The sequence below is a fragment of the Leuciscus leuciscus genome (assembly GCF_965113295.1).
Source record: "Leuciscus leuciscus genome assembly, chromosome: 3".
In the NCBI taxonomy this organism is placed as follows: Eukaryota; Metazoa; Chordata; class Actinopteri; order Cypriniformes; family Leuciscidae; genus Leuciscus; species Leuciscus leuciscus.
This window is the reverse complement of record NC_138727.1, coordinates 918632-939113: the sequence shown is the minus strand read 5'-3', so window position 1 is coordinate 939113 and position 20482 is coordinate 918632. Positions and strand designations below refer to the sequence as shown.

Below are 20482 nucleotides of genomic sequence, written 5' to 3'. Positions count from 1 at the left end.
TTCATGAAGGAAACCATGAACACTTGATCCACCTGAAACACAATGATTTCAATAATCAAGCAGAGAAATACTGAAATCAGAGCAATACTGAAATCAGAGCTTTGATAAAGTATTAGGTAAACTTTTGATCAGGGAGAAAAATCAACACTAAACACATTAACATTTAAAACACTGACTTTATTTACATAAAACAATCACAACAAAACATAAAAAAAAAGATAAAAAGAAGTTCGTAAGAGAATCAGAAGCTCCAGCTGTGAAGATGATCAGTGATGAGTGACAGGCAGTGATTGAGTTCAGAAGATCGTTCATGTTAGCGTTGACGTTAGCATCAGCGTCATCACTGCGTCAGCATCGGGGTCATCACTGTATCAGACAGGTGTTAGCATCGGGGTCATCACTGCGCCGGACAGGCGTTAGCATCGGGGTCATCACTGCGTCGGACAGGCGTTAGCATCGGGGTCATCACTGCGTCGGACAGGCGTTAGCATCGGGGTCATCACTGCGTCGGACAGGCGTTAGCATCGGGGTCATCACTGCGTCGGACAGGCGTTAGCATCACTGCGTCGGACAGGCGTTAGCATCGGGGTCATCACTGCGTTGGACAGGCGTTAGCATCGGGGTCATCACTGCGTTGGACAGGCGTTAGCATCGGGGGTCATCACTGCGTCGGACAGGCGTTAGCATTGACGTTAGCATCAGCGTTGTGCTCTGAGGCAGAAGCGCTGGGAAGCTGCCACCAGTCGTCTAGTGTAGCGGCGCTCGATCTCACGCCTGCGCTGGACTCTGAAACGACATTCATTTCAATTAATCATTATGAAATTACAGTAATTTAGCAGCTTTACAGGAGACAGTCATTCAGATCCATTTATTCAATTACTACGTTCAATACTGCAAATTCATCAATTATGAAAAATTCAATTAATATTATTCAGCTCAGTTCAGATAGATGTTGATTCAATTAAGTTTAACTGGCTTCAATGTTACAAAGTTCAATTAGTAGAGATGCTTTACAGCAGAGTTGAATTTTTCATTATTCAATTTTGAAACATTGACGCCGTTATTGAACTGAATTAAATCAACACTGAACTGAATCGATCTGAATGACGCCGCCATTGTGTTTAGAGATTAACAGAATTTTTCATAATTGATGAATTATTGTGGTGTTCTCATGCGAGTGTGTCAGTGGGGTCAGATCAACAACACTTTATGAGTATTAATCATCTTTTAAACCTCAAATGGTGAAAGAAATGAAACTCCATCAAGTGACTGTGACAGAAATCGTGTCTGAACCAGAAGAGCTAAACGTGAGACTCTCTCCCCGACGCCACACAACCCGGCACTCAGACGTTAATATTCATATTCTGCAGGATTTTACTTCATTTCCCTTGTTCCTTTCACTCCTCACCAGACCCAATGTGAAACACCGTGTCCCAAAAGCAACTTAGTGACCACACACACACACACGTGCAGTTTACCCTCGTCATCAGTGTCAGAGGAGTCCAGGAGAGGCCCAGCCGATGAACACGACACCTCTGACATCACAACACACACACACACACACACACACACACACACACACACACACACACACACACACACACTGAGCATGTAAAACTCCTGTGCCAGACATCCACATAAATCAATATCACGATACGGCTTAGTGCGATTGCACGTCATGTACGCGCCTGACGTGTGTGTGTGTGTACGTGTGTGTGTGCGTGTGCGTGTGTGTGTGTGTGTGTGTGTACGTGTGTGTAAAGGAGCAGTGCCACGCTTTACTCTGGAACCAGCAGCGCATTTGACAGCAACCCATCAAAATAAAAGCTTGATATTCACCATTTGAAAATTAAGACGTAAATATAAGTATAATTTCAGAAAAATAAAATGACTATGTAAAATGTATTATTGTTTAATATTTTTATTTAATATTAAATCATAATCAATTCTTTTGTCATTTTAAAGCAATCAGAATTTTAAAAAAAATTACTTTTCACAGAAACGGCAAGTAACGAAAATGGTATTATTTTCTTATAAAACATACTCCAATAATATTTGTTTTATGTATAACTTAAATATTTTAATTACACTGAAGCTTTTCCTTTAAAAAAAAAGAAAAAACTGAAGTTGCTTTTTTTAATAGTGAAATTAATATTATTATTTAGAGCTGCACGATTCTGGATACACTGAGAATCACGTTTTCATTGTTTCAAATAGAGATCAGATTCTCCCAACTAAAAAAAAAAAAAAAAAAATTATATATATCACTAGAGGTTCTGACAAAAATATTAAATGCAAAATTAAATTAGAATGAATATTTAAAGAAAATTGGTTTGGACGAATGATTCAATGACTCAAACACTCATAACTGGATGAATCTGCGTTTTTTTAACAAATTCATTGTCATTTAGGAATAAGATCCCGATCCTTAAACGATTAATCAAGCAGCTCTAATTGGCATTTTCCATGCAGATGAACTCAATAAATCACCCGCTTGTTCTAGAATGATTCAGTCTTTCCAAATGTCATCTGGAGAAAGTTCCAGTGTTTTCCCCGCATCACAGAAAAACTAAATCTCTCCGCGTCAGTTTGGTGTTTCCCCTAGGAGTGGTAGACCTCGAGTCTGGAGCTGAAGTTCATGCATACGTGTCCTCGTACAGGCAAAAACCAGTGCGAACGTCATTCGAGCTTCAGTGTGTGTAGGTGTGAGTGTGTTGGACCATTTTTCCTGCCAACCAAAATTTCGTTATTTTAAATGTAGGCGCGTTGCTCGTGGCAAGCGCACTCATGAGACGCCGGCGCGACCACAACATTGCCCAACATCAATGGCAAACGTAATGCAAGCGGAACGAAACTGCTCGTTATTGTGTGGTTGAAGGACCGTTTATCAGTTTGGACCAGTGCAGCGCGAGCCGATCGTGATCATGTGACTGTTACTACACAGCGCTAATAAGAGATCCAGTAAAGAAAGCATTTGAATTCGCCACAGAAGTGATAACATCGCTGCGAGATCCAGTGAGAAACATTAACATTTCTCCGTTATTAACGGATCAAACTGCGCTGACGTGGAAACCTGGAAGAAACATTGTGCCATGAATGAACTATCCAGTGTCCACAGATCAGCCACATTCACCATGGATTTACTGTAGTAACACTCACTGCAGACATGGAAGTTTGGCAGGAACAGTGGGCTATAATGCCTTCAAGTAACATTACGTCGGTTTTATTTTGACATTATGAATACAATTGCTGCCCTCAAATGTTAATCTGAACTAAAATAAACCTGTTTATAACTACTACAATATTACATTTAATTTTTTCCAAGGAGCTGTTTTGTTTTATATGCTCCTAAGTTGAGTCAATTATAGCTCTAGAATTGCTCAAAGTAAAAAAACATCATACTTTATGAACTTAGTTTTAATAATAAAAAAAATTTAAATCAAGGAAATTTCTCTGGCATTTCTTTATTTTTGCTGAATCAAAAAACGTACCGAACCGTGACACAAGTGTATCGTATGGGACCGAACCGTGAATTTTGTGAACCGTTACACCCCTAATATATATATGTGTGTGTGTGTGTGTGATTGTTTGGCTGGCAGGGGTTAACGCTGCAGTGGTTTGGTCAGGGCTGGTTATGGCGGTGCAGAATGAGTACCTGGAACGGTCCCGAGGCTGGAGTTGTCGAAGAACTGAGTGGGATGGCCGAGCGAGATGGGAACGCTGGAGCGCGTGTCGAAGATCTTGCTCTTGGGAGAGTCGAGGAAGGCTCTCTTCGGGGAGTTGAGCTCAGTCTCGCTCAGCGGCGGCTGCCGTTTCTTCGGTGTACATGGAGCGTCTCTCACGCTCTCCTTGATCTTATACGCTCGACGCTTCCACTTGTGGAGCTCCTCCTGCTGCTTGCTCACCAGACTACAGGAGGAGGGACACAGGGCAGATTAGGGTTAGGGGACACACACACAGAGTTTTGGATCGGTACGATTTTTTATGTTTTTACAAGAAGTCTCTTCTGCTCACCAAGGCTGCATTTATTTGATTTAAAAAAAAAGAAAAAAGAAAAAAGTTAAATATTATGACGATTTAAAATGACTGTTTTCTATTTTAATATATTTTAAATAGTAATTTATTCCTGTGATCAAAGCTGAATTTTCAGCATCATTACTCCAGTCTTCAGTGTCACATGATCCTTCACAAATCATTCTAATATGATGATTTGATGCTCAAGAAACATTTATGATTATAATCAGTTTTGAAAATAGTTCATATTTTTGTGGAAACTGACATTCATTTTATTTTTCTGGATTCTTTGATGAATACACAATTCAAAAGAACAGCATTTATTTGAAATAGAATCTTTTGTAACATTATAAATGTCTTTACTGTAACTTTTGATCAATTTAATTAATCCTTGATGAATAAAACTATTGATTTCTTTTATTTAAACTCAATAATGTTGCTATGCTGATGACCACATCATCTAGAGTCACTCCTGTTCTCCGTTCACACACTGAAGGCTTATTGAGAGGATTCAAGAGATGTTTCAGTGCGGTTACCTCTCAAACTGAGCGTTCTTCTTCTGAAGCTCCTCGATCTTCTTCTCTTTGAGGGATGGTACCGCTCTGGGATTTGAGCCCAACTTCAGGTCAAACTCGTCACCGTCTGCAACTGCAGAAGACATTTACAACACTTATATAAAGTCACATGACCTCAACACTGAATCTGTTTCTCTCTTAAAGGGCTAGTTCACTAAACAGTGCAATCAGAGCCCGTCTACGGAGAGCCTGGCCACTCCCTATTAAGTCCAATTGTACCAAATTGTGGTTGTAGTTCCACCAGAGCTCCACTGGGGGCGATCACCCATGAGTGCAGAATGAATGGGAGTCTATGGGGCTAGACGGCTAAATTTGTCTCTTTCACCCGAACGCCGTTGAGAAATCTCAGATTTGATTGTAGGTTTTGCAAGTTCAACATGGGTTATAGGTCGAAAGTTGAATGAACAAGTACTTATGTCCTTTCAATTTCTTACAGGTTGAGTTGTTGCCTATAACACACTAGCATTCTGCTAATGAACGCTGATTGGTCAGTGAAGGACTGATTACAACCAGATATACCGCTTGATGTATGTGACCGTGTGTGTGTATTTTCGGTGTGGTCTTTTAAAACAACAAAACAAAAACTCTTCTAGCACGTGTATTTAGCCTACCTGTGTCGGCTGTGTTGTGTTGTGTGTTTACCCGTGTCGGCTGTGTTGTGTTGTGTGTTTACCCGTGTCGGCTGTGTTGTGTGTTTACCCGTGTCGGCTGTGTTGTGTGTTTACCCGTGTCGGCTGTGTTGTGTGTTTACCCGTGTCAGCTGTGTTGTGTGTTTACCCGTGTCGGCTGTGTTGTGTTGTGTGTTTACCCGTGTCGGCTGTGTTGTGTGTTTACCCGTGTCGGCTGTGTTGTGTGTTTACCCGTGTCGGCTGTGTTGTGTGTTTACCCGTGTCGGCTGTGTTGTGTGTTTACCCGTGTCGGCTGTGTTGTGTGTTTACCCGTGTCGGCTGTGTTGTGTGTTTACCCGTGTCGGCTGTGTTGTGTGTTTACCCGTGTCGGCTGTGTTGTGTGTTTACCCGTGTCGGCTGTGTTGTGTGTTTACCCGTGTCGGCTGTGTTGTGTGTTTACCTGTGTCGGCTGTGTTGTGTGTTTACCTGTGTCAGCTGTGTTGTGTAGTTACCTGTGTCAGCTATTGTGTAGTTACCTGTGTCAGCTGTGTTGTGTGTTTACCTGTGTCAGCTGTGTTGTGTAGTTACCTGTGTCAGCTGTTGTGTAGTTACCTGTGTCAGCTGTGTTGTGTGTTTACCTGTGTCGGCTGTGTTGTGTGTTTACCTGTATCGGCTGTGTTGTGTGTTTACCCGTGTCGGCTGTGTTGTGTGTTTACCCGTGTCGGCTGTGTTGTGTGTTTACCCGTGTCAGCTGTGTTGTGTAGTTACCTGTGTCAGCTGTGTTGTGTAGTTACCTGTGTCAGCTGTGTTGTGTGTTTACCTGTGTCAGCTGTGTTGTGTAGTTACCTGTGTCAGCTGTGTTGTGTAGTTACCTGTGTCAGCTATTGTGTAGTTACCTGTGTCAGCTGTGTTGTGTGTTTACCTGTGTCAGCTGTGTTGTGTAGTTACCTGTGTCAGCTGTTGTGTAGTTACCTGTGTCAGCTGTGTTGTGTGTTTACCTGTGTCGGCTGTGTTGTGTGTTTACCTGTATCGGCTGTGTTGTGTGTTTACCCGTGTCGGCTGTGTTGTGTGTTTACCCGTGTCGGCTGTGTTGTGTGTTTACCCGTGTCGGCTGTGTTGTGTGTTTACCCGTGTCAGCTGTGTTGTGTAGTTACCTGTGTCAGCTGTGTTGTGTGTTTACCTGTGTCAGCTGTGTTGTGTAGTTACCTGTGTCGGCTGTGTTGTGTGTTTACCCGTGTCGGCTGTGTTGTGTGTTTACCTGTGTCGGCTGTGTTGTGTGTTTACCTGTGTCGGCTGTGTTGTGTGTTTACCCGTGTCGGCTGTGTTGTGTGTTTACCTGTGTCAGCTGTGTTGTGTGTTTACCTGTGTCGGCTGTGTTGTGTGTTTACCCGTGTCGGCTGTGTTGTGTGTTTACATTTACATTTTACATTTACATTTAGTCATTTAGCAGACGCCCTTATCCAAAGCGACTTACAAATTAGGACTAAGTTCAGCGAGTCATCATAAAGAGGCAAAAGCAACAACAACGCAGGAAGTGCTCAAAATACGAAGTTCTGGTATTATTCAGAGTAGCATAAGCCTGATAAGTGATGTTTCAAAGGGAAAGGATTTTTTTTTTTTTTTTTTTTTTTTTTTTTTTTATAAGGTTAAGTGCTCACGGAAGAGATTGGTTTTCAGCTGTTTTTTGAATGTTGTTTACCTGTGTCAGCTGTGTTGTGTAGTTACCTGTGTCAGCTGTGTTGTGTGTTTACCTGTGTCGGCTGTGTTGTGTGTTTACCCGTGTCGGCTGTGTTGTGTGTTTACCTGTGTCAGCTGTGTTGTCGATGCCTCGAGAGAAAAGCTGCAGAGTGACTGAAGGATTGCTGTAAAGCAGTATCTCTGGTCGTACGATGTGTATGACGTCATTTACATTTTAAAAGACTTTTTAAAGCAAATAAGTGACTCTAAAAAATCTAACACCCAGCAATGTGTAATTTCTTTGCATCTCCTTTTGAATATAACATTCAAATTACTAGACAAATTATATCCTGAGAAAAGTGGATTTTGAGGGGTATAGCGCCATAGACCTCCATTCATTCTGCACTCGTCCTGTGAGCGCCCTCATATGGAACAAGAGTGGAACTGCAACCAGTTCAGAAGCCGGAAGTTTACTGAGAGTGGAAGTTCTCCCCTTACGGCGCTGATCCACTTGTCCGACACGACTGTCGCGTGATGTCGCGACGCCTCCCCACATTGGTACATTGATGGGCGTTTACCACTATGGGCGTGGTTTTGACCGAGCGGGAAATGTAGCATTAGAACAGAGGACCTGTGAGAGACTTCCCTCCGTCTCCATATGCTCTACTTCTATTGGATAGTCGCGTTTAACGGAATTCACTTGCATAAAGATGGGCATCGGCCAGCTTTTTGATGCGCAGCCTTTTTCCAAATGAAGCGCCGCCTTCCCAGAATGCTTTGCGCAGTGTTGGGGTAGTTACTCAAAAAAAGTAATTCGTTACTAGTTACTTCTGTAAATTGTAATGAGATTACTTTACTAGTTACTGCATTTAAAAAGTAACTTCACTACATATTAGTTTACTTTCCCATTTCTTAATTTACCCTGTAGATACGGACAAAAATCATAGCCCTATCATCACTTAGCCTGTCCGCATAGTGTTTATAAATGTAGCCTATACAAAATGGCATGTAAAACCATATGAAAGAACAATATCCATGTCTGCACAAAGAAATATGCCTCACTGTAAAATCCACAAACAACAGGATAAAGGACAAATGTCTGCGGTGGTAGACACATAATCAGGGCTGAACTGGGACAAAAAAAATAAAAAAATAAAAAATCGGCCCTGGATTTTTGGCCAGAATAATAATAATAGCACACTAATATGCATATATTATTGTAAAAAATGCACTGAAAAATAAAGGAAACTTTCATAATTAGTACAAAACTAATTATGAAAGTTTCCTTTATTTTTCAGTGCATTTGTGCTGTGTCTATTTTTCACGCTAATTTTCTCTGTACATTCCTTGTGTTTCTTCTCCATCTCTCAGACTATTTTGACAGATACACACTGACACACTGCACGCTCGCTCAAAGCCCAAAGGGGGAGGTGTTTAAAGATGTGATTGGACCAGCCCAGTGTCAATCAAGAAAAGATCCAATGGGCCAAGGTGTTTCATGGGCCGGTCAGCTATCAGGAAAAAAAAAACTGACGAAGACTTTAACTAATGCATTACACCGGCACGCACTTACTTAACCCAGCGCCGCCAATTAAGCAAAACGAATGGGCCGCCGATGTACGAGTTTTATGGTCCGTAAAAAAAAAAAAAAAACAGAAAAGAAAATTGAGATGTCGACCCAAAAGGCACGTCAGCCCACTGGGAATCTCCCGGTAGTCCCGATGGCCAGTACTTGCTGCCTGAGCATATAAAGTGCATTTCACGCGAATATTTTTGTCCTTTCGAGCAATAAACTTAAAGTAATGTGAATATCGCCACGGTCCGAAACCCCCTGTCTCCGTCTCCATTTCCTGCTCCCCTTCGCACAAGCAGCTACGTCACTCAAATCGATCTCTATGACAACGGTGCAAGCGCGCGCACGCACACACACACACACACACACAGACAGACATGCACGCAGCACAAACAGATCAGAGCTTTACACGCAGGCAAACACGACTTGGGTAACGCAGGAAAGCGCGTTCCTATAGTCTAGTAAAGTAGTGTAGTTACCGATATTTTTAGTGTAATGCGTTACTTTATTTCGTTACCCAAAAAAGTAATATCGTTACTGTAATCCGCTACTTTGTAACTCGTTACCCCCAACACTGGCTTTGCGGGCGCGTCAAAGTCGCTTGACGTCACCCATAGGAATATAGTGGAGAGCGGCGCGACAGAAGTGTCGCACGGACAAGTGGATCAGCGCCGTTAGACATTCTCTGGTGCAATCCATCAAACTCACTGTAGTTCGATCCCTCACAGCCTCGTTTTTTATTACTCCGTGATAAAAATCAAGCATGCTCTACAGAATCAATGGTTGGTTGCTGTTTTAACGGTGAGAAGCAAGTTAAACTATAAGAGTCATTTAAAAAGATAAAAATGAATTCAGGGTCTTTTAAAGCGTTTCACCATGTGATCAATCGTTTTTTAGAGTTCAGTTCCACACGGACTCTTACATGACTGCTCATCGTCCTGCTGCACCTTCCTCAGGGTCTCCTTCAGCTTGCGGATGACATCGGCCCGGTGCTCCAACATGGAGCTCATCTGAGCGATTCTAGAAGGAAAGAATCACAGGAGAACGTTACACACGCTCTTCCCAGTCTCCGGATCTCCACGATGCTAATAAACCGGCTTCAGTCTGTATTACAGCACGCACTCTTTCTCATGGCTTGTGGAGACCGCGATGTGATCCAGCTCCATTTTCACGAGTTTGTCCTTCATGCCGGCGAGTTCAGCGGCAGCCGGTGTCATGTTCTTCTTAAACAGGATCTGCGGGACAAATTTAAGGAAAAATACCAAGCATGAAGTGGATACGGAGAGAAACCCAAGGTGAAAACCATCTGATGGTACAGCAGCCGTGACACTAGTCAAGTCAAGTCAAGTCAAGTTTATTTGTATAGCGCTTTTCACAATACAGATTGCATCAAAGCAGCTTCACAGTATTAAATTAAAATAATACAACAAAGTTTGTTTCAAGAGGAATTTATTGATTGATAAAATTAAATTAAATATCCCCAAAATATCCCCAACTGAGCAAGCCAAAGGCAACAGTGGCAAGGAACCGAAAAACTCCATCAAGTGACCTAATGGTGTCCTAAAACTCCATCAGGTGCCTTAATGGAGAAAAAAAAACCTTGGGAGAACCCAGGCTCAGTCGGGGGCCAGTTCTCCTCTGGCATTTATGAGCTAGAGGCCGGATTGTAGTTTGAACTGTAGGATTATATGAATGCCTGGCTGAAGAGATGCGACTTTAATCTAGTTTTAAACTGGGAGAGCGAGTCTGAGCAACGAACAGTATCAGGAAGACTATTCCAGAGTTTTGGAGCCAAATGTGAAAATGCTCTCCCTCCTTTGGTGGTTCTGGATATCCTAGGTATGACCAAAAGCCTTGAATTTAGTGATCTCAAAGAGCGCGATGGATTATAGGGCGATAGAAGATCCGTTAAATAGACTGGAGCTAAGCCGTTTAGGGCTTTATAAGTCAGTAGCAATACCTTGTAATTAATACGGAACTTTATAGGTAACCAATGCAGTGATGATAAAATCGGTGTTATATGATCATATTTTCTTGATCTCGTAAGAACTCTAGCGGCGGCATTTTGGACTAACTGTAGCTTGTTTATTGAGGATGCAGGACAACCAGCTAATAAAGCATTACAGTAATCCAGTCTCGAGGTCATGAATGCATGAACTAACTTTTCTGCATCAGAAACTGATAGCATATTACGTAGCTTAGCAATGTTTCTAAGGTGGAAAAAGGCTGTTTTTGTAACATAAGAAATATGATTTTCAAAAGACAGGTTGCAATCGAGTATAACACCCAGGTCTTTTACTGTAGAGGATAAAGTAACAGGACATCCTATGATGTTAAAGTTGTATTGTGCGAGGTTTTGTGGGCGGTTTTTTGAACCGATAAGTATTACCTCTGTCTTGTCTGGATTTAATAAAAGAAAATTACGCGTCATCCAATCTTTTATATCTTTAACACACTCTGTCAATTTGGAAAATGTAGCGTTTTCATCCGGCCGTGATGAAATATATATTTGAGTGTCATCAGCATAACAATGGAAACTAATTCCATGTTTCCTTATAATATTTCCAAGTGGCATCATATATATTGAAAATAACAGGGGGCCTAATACAGATCCCTGCGGCACTCCATAGTTTACTGGAGTTATGATCGATTTTTCTCCATTTAAATAGACAAAATGGTAGCGGTCAGATAGGTATGATTTGAACCAGCTTAGTGCTTGTCCTTGAACACCAGTATAATTTTGTAGTCGATCTAAGAGTATTGTGTGATCTATAGTATCGAACGCAGCACTAAGATCAAGTAAAACTAGTATTGAGATACAGCCTTGGTCAGAAGCTAAAAGTAAATCATTTGTGATTTTAACGAGCGCAGTTTCAGTGCTATGATGCGGTCTGAATCCAGACTGAAACTTTTCATAGATATCATTTTGTTGCAAGAAAGAGCCCAGTTGAGCGGACACCACTTTTTCTAATATTTTAGACATAAATGGAAGATTTGAAATGGGTCTATAATTTGCTAGATTATTATGATCTAATTGTGGTTTCTTAATGAGAGGTTTTATAACTGCCAGTTTAAATGTTCTTGGAACATGACCTAAAGATAAAGACGAGTTAATAATATTGAGGAGAGGCTCTTCCACTACAGATAACACTTCTTTCAGTAGTTTAGTTGGTATAGGATCTAATAAACATGTTGTTGTTTTAGATGAAGTGATAAGTTTATTTAACTCTTTTTGTTCTATAGTTGTAAAGCACTGTAATTGTTCTTTCGGGGTGATAATTGAAGCTGAATTGTAAGGCGCGATTGAAGATTGAACGTTTATAATTGTGGTTCTGATGCTTTCTATTTTCTCAGTGAAGTAGTTCATGAAATCATTACTACTGAACTGTAACGGGATATTTTGTTCGGGTGACGTCTGTTTATTTGTTAGTCTAGCCACGGTGTTAAATAGAAACCTTGGATTGTTTTGGTTGTTTTCTATTAGTTTGCGGAGGTGCTCAGCCCTGGCAGCTTTTAGGGCCTTTTTATAACGTGACATACTGTCTTTCCACGCGATTCTAAAGACCTCTAAATTAGTTTGTTTCCATTTACGCTCTAAAATACGGGTTTCTCTCTTTAAAACATGCGTAGTATTGTTATACCATGGTGCTTTATTTTTCTCTCTGACCTTTTTTAATTTAATAGGTGCAACCACATCCAATGTTCTAGAGAGAATGGTGCTCATAGTGCTAGTTAGTTCTTCTAGTTCATCTGTTTGTTTGGGTTCAGGCAGCAGCTGAGACAGATTAGATAAGCAATTTGAGAAATTATCTATGGTGGATGGGAGGATTGTTCTGCCTGGTTGATAACGCGACGCCGCATGACATATTACAGCAGTACGTAATATGCAAGTTACCATGTAGTGATCAGTGACTTCATCACTTTGTGGAATGATATCTATATCGGTTGGATCGGTTCCGTGTGATATAATTAAATCGAGTGTATGATTAAGACGATGAGTTGGTCCGGTGACGTTTTGCTTGACCCCAAATGAATTTAATAAATCTGTAAACGCAGCTCCTAACGCATCATTTGGATTATCTACGTGTATGTTAAAATCTCCAACAATTAATGCTTTATCGACATTGACTAATAGGTCTGAGAGAAAATCTGCAAACTCTTTTAGGAAATCAGCGTAAGGCCCTGGCGGTCTATATACGGTAGCCAAGGCTAGAGATAATAGGGATGTTTTTCTAACATCTAAGAGCGTAACATTTAGTACAAGTACTTCAAATGAAATAAACTTATAACCCGTTTTCTGAGTAACATTTAGAATATCTTTATAAATGGTTGCAACACCTCCGCCACGGCCAATCAGACGGGGCTCATGCTTATAACAGTATCCAGGAGGAGTAGACTCATTAATACCGAAATAATCATTTGGTTTAAGCCAGGTTTCAGTAAGGCAAAGTACATCGAAGCTATTATCTGTGACTATTTCATTTACAATAACTGCCTTAGGTGTGAGTGATCTAATGTTTAGAAGACCTAGCTTTAGAAATAGTTTTTGTTTACTAATAGCAACATTTTCTGTTTTAATAACAATTAGATTTTTCCTAGATCCTGCATTAGATTTATTATTTGATCTCACTAAACGAGGAATAGACACGGTTTCTATGCAATGTTCTACACTAGTATTTATATCAGTTGAATTGGTGCAGCAGAGACTATGATTTGGACTTTTGGTTACTAGTCAAAGGGTATTTAACATTTTGGAGATGTTATCTGACAGAAGATCCGCTCCGAATCTGCTTGGGTGTAAGCCATCAGCACGGAAAAGCCTAGGACGCTCCCAAAACAGATTCCAATTATTTACAAAGAGCAGTTTCTGCTCATTGCACCATGACATTAACCATTCATTTAGCGCAAATAATCTGCTGAATTTTTCATGCCCTAGTCGGTACGTGGGAAGCGGTCCTGACACAATGATCGTTGTTTCAGGCGATGTGCTGCGTACCGTATCGATTAGATTCCTGAAGTCTTTCTTCAGAATCTCCGTCTGGCGCAGCCTGATGTCGTTCACTCCCGCGTGCAGGACCACAGTTCCGACGCGCTCGTCACCGTTCAGGATCTCGGGAACGCGAGCAGCGATTTCAGAAACACGAGCACCAGGGAAGCAGTGACTTTGCACCTTACTTGTACCTAACGTAGCGTGTACGTGCCGAACGATGGAATCGCCGATGATCACAGCATCGCGTTCTGTTTCGCGTAGAGGGGAGAAGCGGTTTTGTGTCGATAACTCGAAAACCGGGAGGGTCGGAGAAAGTCTTGGTCTAAACCTGACTCGCGTCTTCCGCTGCGGAACCACCCAGGCTTCGTGGTGGCGTGTTGGAGCCGGAGTGAACGAGACCATGGCTGATTGCGACCGATGCTGAGGAACGCACGGAGTAGACGCGGTCGGAGTCAGCGGGTTAGTAACGTTAAACACTGATTTGTGTGCGTCGGCGCGTGATGTTTCAAGAGCCAAACACCGGTCTCTCAGCTCGGCCTGTCTCAATAAAAGGTAATATGCATTATTGTGCATGCATTATTGACACTATGTGAGTTTAACTTTATTCGCAAATGTTTTATGCGATATTCCAGTCACTTCCTGGGAAACTGGCACTAAATATCAGTAATAAAACCAAGTTTCTTATTCCCTCCATCATAAACGAGTGTGTCTCGAGCGTCAGACGAAACCGTAAACGCTGTCGTGTTCTCTGGCGTTCGGATGCTGGTGTTCGGGAACACTCGTGTGTGTGAGACGCTTCTAGAGGGAATTACACCAAATCATTCTGATCACACACTTCGACTTTCAGAAACACCAACCCAACATTAGAGATGCTGCGACGCCATTGGTCCACTGGTTACTCCAGTTATCCAATCACAGCTGACGCTGAGGCAAAGTCACGTTTTATTGAGGGATTTATACAGTAAATGTGTTTCCATCGTAGTTTATGTGCATGACGACTTATCAGATAAAAAAAAAAAATTATCCACCTCAATTAAGCTCATATGGGTTTTTTTTGCTGATTTTTAGAATTTATGCAATCTTCACGTTTCCATCCAGTTTTTTTTTGTGATAACAAATTGAGCATAAAATAGGAGGATGGAAAGTGTATACGCCTCAATTGAGCACGAACGTTTCTTATGCATATTACAATTTATGCACATCTTGCCGTTTCCATCCAGCGCTTATGTGACATCACAAAATTTGCATAATAGTTGGATGGAATCATAGCTATTGGTTCACCCAGACCGATATCTGCTCCACCTATGGTCACAATATAACAATTAACAGTTTGTAAATAAAAAATAAAAATAAATGAAAAAACACAAATTGTCAAACAAAAAAAAGTTTCTGTTCAGTATATTGTTTTTACTTCACTATGGAAAACCTAGATATGGTGCTGATGATCTAAACTGGGTTTCACATTTCTGTTTCCTTTTTATAAACTCAACTGTCCAATGACCATCAAGTCAACTATTAACGAACCTCTGACTCTTTAAGTTTAGCTTCCAGGTTCTGAATGAGGCCTTGCTTCTGCTTGAGCTGGGCACTGAGTTCCTGGAGCTGAAGACGTGTCCGGTTTAAGGAATCAGCCTGAAGCTTCAGCTCCTTCATCTGCTCCCGAATCTCCTGCCAGGCAAACAATGGGTAACGCTTTACGATCAGCTACTGAAACTACCAATAAGCAATGAATTTGTAACAATATTCATTAATATTTGTTGAACTTAGTTAATATAAAGAGTCTGTAATGTCACCAGAAGATCCAATCTTGACCATTTTTTAAATTAAATTACAAGGTTAAAGGTGCAGAATGACAGCTAGTGGTCGAGATAGGTACTGCACTCCAAATTCAAAATATCAGAGATTGTTGTTTCCCCGCCTCCTCAGACTCGACACTCATGCGGGTTGTCAGTTTGAGGCCTCGCAACAGGAACGAGCGCAATGAAAGCCAAGGAGACTTACAAGTTGATCAATTGTAAGTTGATTTATCCGTGTTTTAATATGCTCTCGTTCATAGATTTGTAGATGGATAGAGGCTTTTTAGGCAGTGTGGAATCTGCAATCTCTGACCCAGTTTGTTTGCTCGTTTCCCGCCAACTGGCACCCCAGGGCTGTCGAGATACTATTGGCTGAATTGGCAGTGGGTGGAGTCACACAGACCAAAACAAAAACCGACTGACAACACAGAACGTGTAAAATAATAAGTAAAATAACTGGCTGTAGAAGTGTTTTCAGAGAAACGAGGATGTGAACTTAGCATGTTTCCTGAATATCTGCAAACATATGGTATTTTTATGCTTTAGTAGAGTAAAAAAAAGTTACAGCACCTTTAAAAAACATATGCATGGACGAATTGTTCACAATAAGATGCCCATTACATAAATTCCCCCTCTCCGTACCTCCATCTGCTTCTGCGTTTTCTGCAGTTGCAGCGACAGACTGAGATTGTCCTGCAGGAGTTCAGCCTCAGTTTTGGGAAGCGTGCCGTTTAGCGCTTTCAGCAGAGTCACAGTCTCTCTCCTCAGATCCTTCAGCCGCCGCTCAGACTCAGATGACGATGATTTGAGCGGCGAGATCTCAGACTTGCAGTCGTTCAGCAGAGCCTGTTGACGAGCACAGATCGGTCAGGAAAGAGGAGCGAGACAAAAACAGAAAAACCATTTCAAAGCATGAATTACTCACAATATAATGTGCATTCAGATGCTCGATGGCTTTAGTGCGACGCGCGATCTGTTGCTCGTAGAGCTGTACGATAGCGGCGCACTGAGGAGACGTTAGCAGAGCCGTGAGATCCGAGAGCTCACGAGTCCTGTGCTGACGCTCCTCTGACACGAGCACCGAGTGTTTGGCTACACCGTCCTTCAGAACCCTTAGAACACACTCCAATTTCTGATGAACACACAAAATAAGATACTTCAGTACCAGAGAGTAACATGGAAAACTACAGTCATGTCATTCATTCATTAGTATGGAGTGCCACAAGGCTCAGTACTAGGACCGTACAACAACCGCAGAATTATTCAATGTAGAACAATGTGAATTGAGTAAACATGAATGGTTGAAATTGCCAAACAATGAACATGATCACACCTGCAGGTACTGTTGTCGTCTTTCCACCAGATCTAACAGTCTCTGATCCCAGACCTGTTGTAAGTCGTCCTGAAGTGACAGTGAAGCCAGAGCCGGAGCCCGAGCCGTGAGGACGAGCAGGTCCTGCAGTCGAGACTCCTCGAACGAGGCCACGTCACGCCGGACCTCCGTCTCAAAGTGAGTCTTGCAGCGCTGCGCTAGTCTCCTGTACACCTCCTACAACATCGTGTTTTGCTTACGTTAACACTTCAGTAGGGGTGTAACGATACCCTCACGTCACGATTCGATATTATTACAACACAATTTTTGTATTGCGATATATTGTTACGCAGAACATGTTCAAGTGAGATGATTTTCGTGTCTCTGCCGACTCTTACCGCAATCTCGATCAGCACGGTGTTCAGTCTAGTGGTTTTTGTTGTGTGCATCACGTGGACGTTTCTCTGCGCCACTGGAATGAACTGAACCAGCGGATAGATCACGGCCCACTCTTCACGATTCACGTCGTGTAACGCATCAGTGGGACGATCGATGATCAGCTGGAGCTTCGCAAAGGCCGCCTTCACATGGAAGTAAAACCTCACGTCAGATTTCTGGACAAAGAGTCTTGAGCTTCACATGTAAACCAAACGTTTCAGACTCATCAGCATTTACCTGCAGCTTCTCCTCAGACGCGTCAATCTCAGAAATCAGATGTGCAGATCGGTGTTTGGACTGCATGTTACTCTGATCAGCAGACACGCTAGCGTTCACCTCAGTGAGAGACTGAAACACAACGACACTCGGCTTTAAAAACAACAAGTTAAGAATAAAAGGGATAGTTCAGCAAAAATTAAAACTCATCATTTACTCCCATGTTGTTCCAAAACAGGCTAAAACCAAACTCTGGTTAGAGGGACAAAAACATCTCAGGTTTCATAAGAAAGATCTTATTTGGGGTTCAAATATTAACCAAAGGCTTATGGGTTTGGAACAATATGAGGGAGAGTAAATGACAGAATGCGTCTCATTTAAGCTGAGATCTGGTTATTCTGGGTTAGAAACACGACTCAGACTCTCACCAGACTGAGCGAATGGACTTCAGATTCCAGCAGGATCTTCTGCTTCTCCAGTTGCTCTGCTTTAGACTCGACGTGTGTCAGCTGTGGTGGAGAATAACAGGGTTAACACAATCATACGCTCACTAACCAGTGAACACTTCCCTGCACTGAAGTCTGAGCTACGGTCACACACACACACTCTTGATAGGATAGGTCACCCAAAAATGAAAAACTTTAAGACTTATCCATCTTTAAAACACAAATGAAGATATTTTAATGAAATCTGAGCGACTTCGGTCCCTCCACTGACAGCTACGCAACTTTGTCGCTTCAAAAGGTTCATAAAGCGATCTAATAGAGAGAGAAGAAAACTAATCCATATTAATTGAATATTCTGAAGCGACTCGACCGCTTTATATGATGAACAGATTGTGTGCGTCGATTCAGTCTGTTCATTAAAGCGATCGAGTCTCTTTAGAAAATTTGGACTAAACCACTCGATTCATATGATTAGTTTTACGATCTTTTCATGAACCGACTCTTTAAAATTTGATATTACCAAAGTGGGTTTTCGCAGAGATGAAATTTGAAAGGTTCTTCAGTGTTCAGAACCATTATTTTCTGAGTGTGAAGAGCACTAACAATCTAAAGGACCTTTTTTTGCAATGGAAAGATTCCATATTAATAAAGGCTCTTTATTGGCATTGATGGTTCCATGAAGAACATTTATGAGTTTATGAAATCTTGCGATTAAACAGCTTTCATTGACCTGACATCAGATCCAGCATGTAGAAGTGAGATTTATTCTGGTTCACCCACTCTTTCCCCTCACCTTCTCCAGCTTTCCCTCCAGTTCTCGTCTAAGTTGATCCCTCTCTTTTGTGACGTCTCTTAAAGACTCGAGGACCTGCTCAGCGCGAGTCTTCTCGTCCTCCAGCTGACCAGTCACACAACTGAGAGACTCCAGCTCCTCGCTCAGACGGTCTCTCTAAAGAAACAACAGATTACTTTAAAGGGGACATACCAACCCAGAACACGTGAATAGTGAAACTCAGTAACTGTGTTCTGCTGAGCCTTTCTCTGCAAGCATGTCTAAAAATAAGCCGATCAGATTTCGCTCTCCTTCTGATGTATGAAGAGGATCTTATTATAATATTACCGGCCCTTTATCTGCACGTTTACACACACCAGCCGACATTTGGTTTCACAAGCGACAACAGAGACCAGTTCTAACGCGATGATGAAGATCCAGCAAAGCCTGAAACTGTTCTGTGGTTGAGCACAGACGAGCACTGAACACTATTGACCAGAACATGTCACCGCTGTCTTATAAACACCTCAGGAACTGTGGACACTTGTGGAGAAGTTAAACATGATGATGAGATGATCAGTGTAACTCCACAACAACTACAGAAATGAGTTCCTGAGTCTCTCCGTAAGGCTGCACTCGCTACTGGTTATTCTGGGATTCTGGATGAGTGAGATTGGCCTGTTCTGTTATTGCCGGAGAATCTGAAGCTCGTGTAAAGACTCCGCCCTCTTCTGAATGGAGGCGGAGCTAAAGCTCATTTGCATTTAAAGGGACACACACAAAAGCAGCGTGTGTTTGCTCCACACAAAAAGGGGCAAATTTGACAAGCTATAATAAATTATCTGGTATTTTGAGCTGATATTTCACAGACACATTCTGGGGACACCATAGATTTATATTACATCTTGTGAAAAGGAGCATGTGTCACCTTTAAGAAAGGTGCTGTTTTTACAGCAGTGTGAGCTAAAATTACCAGATTAACACGCTTACCGTCTGTTCGCTCTTCTGAAGATCGAGTCTCAGTTGTTCTCCCTCCTCCCTCGCTCTCCTCAGAGTCTCCAGGAGCTCATCCTTCTCTTCTGTAAGCGAGGTGAGGTTTGTTTGGAGGTTCTGGATCTCCGTGTTTTGCTGGTCTCGTATGGCACTCAAAGCCGACAGATCTTCACTCATTTGACTCAACTGAGAGGAAACAGAGTAAGAGATTCAGCACTGAATCACTGACCCGTCACATCACATGTCAGGGTTGTTGATCCGTGTCTAACAGCACTCACTACGACAGAATCATTCAAATGTCAGGGAATATGGCAAATGTTGGATGAATCAAAAGCAGGGCTGCACGCTTAATCAAAAAGGGATATGGACGAGTAATAATATTAATATCCGAATATGCGTAAAAATAAAAAACCTGCATGTTCGAATGCAAAAACCATGCATTCAAATTTTTGGTGTGTGAAGAGGTGCACGAGACTACTGGATGAGAGTGTGTGTTCATCAGCTGGAAACACTCAACAGAGAGCGCTCAGCATGTGAGTGTGTGATCAAGAGCGTCTGGTGTGTGTGATGATCTATATGTAGATGTGGAGAGTAGAAGTGAGTGTTTCTGAATGTCAGTTTGCTGTTGTGTGTTCATGTAGTTCATTACGCTGTGTGTTGAAGTGTGTGTTCTCAGGTTACTGATGCACTTACAGTTTTATGCACTATTGTAACCTCATTTTCCCTGCATGCACATTAAAGAAATTATATTTTATTTAAGAACAATTGTTTCAAAAGTTAATGCACTTTAAATAGTGAATGTCATTTCAATAAAAGATGTGATGTGATGATGTGGTTTATATTGCGCCCTCTTGTGGATATAAGACACAACACAGCACTTTTTGCCTTTAACATTAACCCCCTGAGGTCTACGGTATCGCCGGCGATACCAGCTCGCTTTTTTTTTATTAGTGTAAAAGAAACTCATAAATACTCTGTTGACTTTGATTTTCCATAGGAGTTTCATACATCAATCGATTCTGTTAAATGTGTATTATTTTTGTGTATACTCACAATAAAAACAAAGTGTTGT

At 41.8% G+C, this 20482-nt stretch overlaps 1 protein-coding gene and 1 long non-coding RNA gene across 2 annotated transcripts in view; one reads left to right on the top strand and one right to left on the bottom strand.

Moving 5' to 3' along the window:
* Positions 1–165: 165 nt before the first annotated feature.
* The window catches only part of LOC309494552, a 116881-nt gene continuing 96564 nt past the window's right edge, over positions 166–20482 (top strand). The window contains exons 1-2 of the long non-coding RNA XR_014204351.1: positions 166–318; positions 376–677. This is a non-coding gene — a long non-coding RNA (uncharacterized lncRNA). The remainder of the gene's footprint in view (positions 319–375; positions 678–20482) is intronic.
* Positions 460–20482, bottom strand: part of cenpe (centromere protein E) — a 53104-nt gene continuing 33081 nt past the window's right edge. Inside the window, exons 42-56 of the mRNA XM_082163745.1 lie at positions 19408–19596; positions 18439–18594; positions 17628–17708; positions 17221–17331; positions 16944–17126; positions 16567–16782; positions 16159–16365; positions 15876–16079; positions 14962–15105; positions 9570–9682; positions 9370–9467; positions 4551–4662; positions 3656–3909; positions 655–786; positions 460–560 (exon numbers count right to left, since the gene is read on the bottom strand). Coding sequence (XP_082019871.1) covers positions 662–786; positions 3656–3909; positions 4551–4662; positions 9370–9467; positions 9570–9682; positions 14962–15105; positions 15876–16079; positions 16159–16365; positions 16567–16782; positions 16944–17126; positions 17221–17331; positions 17628–17708; positions 18439–18594; positions 19408–19596 — 2193 coding nt within the window. The 3' untranslated portion in view covers positions 460–560; positions 655–661. The remainder of the gene's footprint in view (positions 561–654; positions 787–3655; positions 3910–4550; positions 4663–9369; positions 9468–9569; positions 9683–14961; positions 15106–15875; positions 16080–16158; positions 16366–16566; positions 16783–16943; positions 17127–17220; positions 17332–17627; positions 17709–18438; positions 18595–19407; positions 19597–20482) is intronic.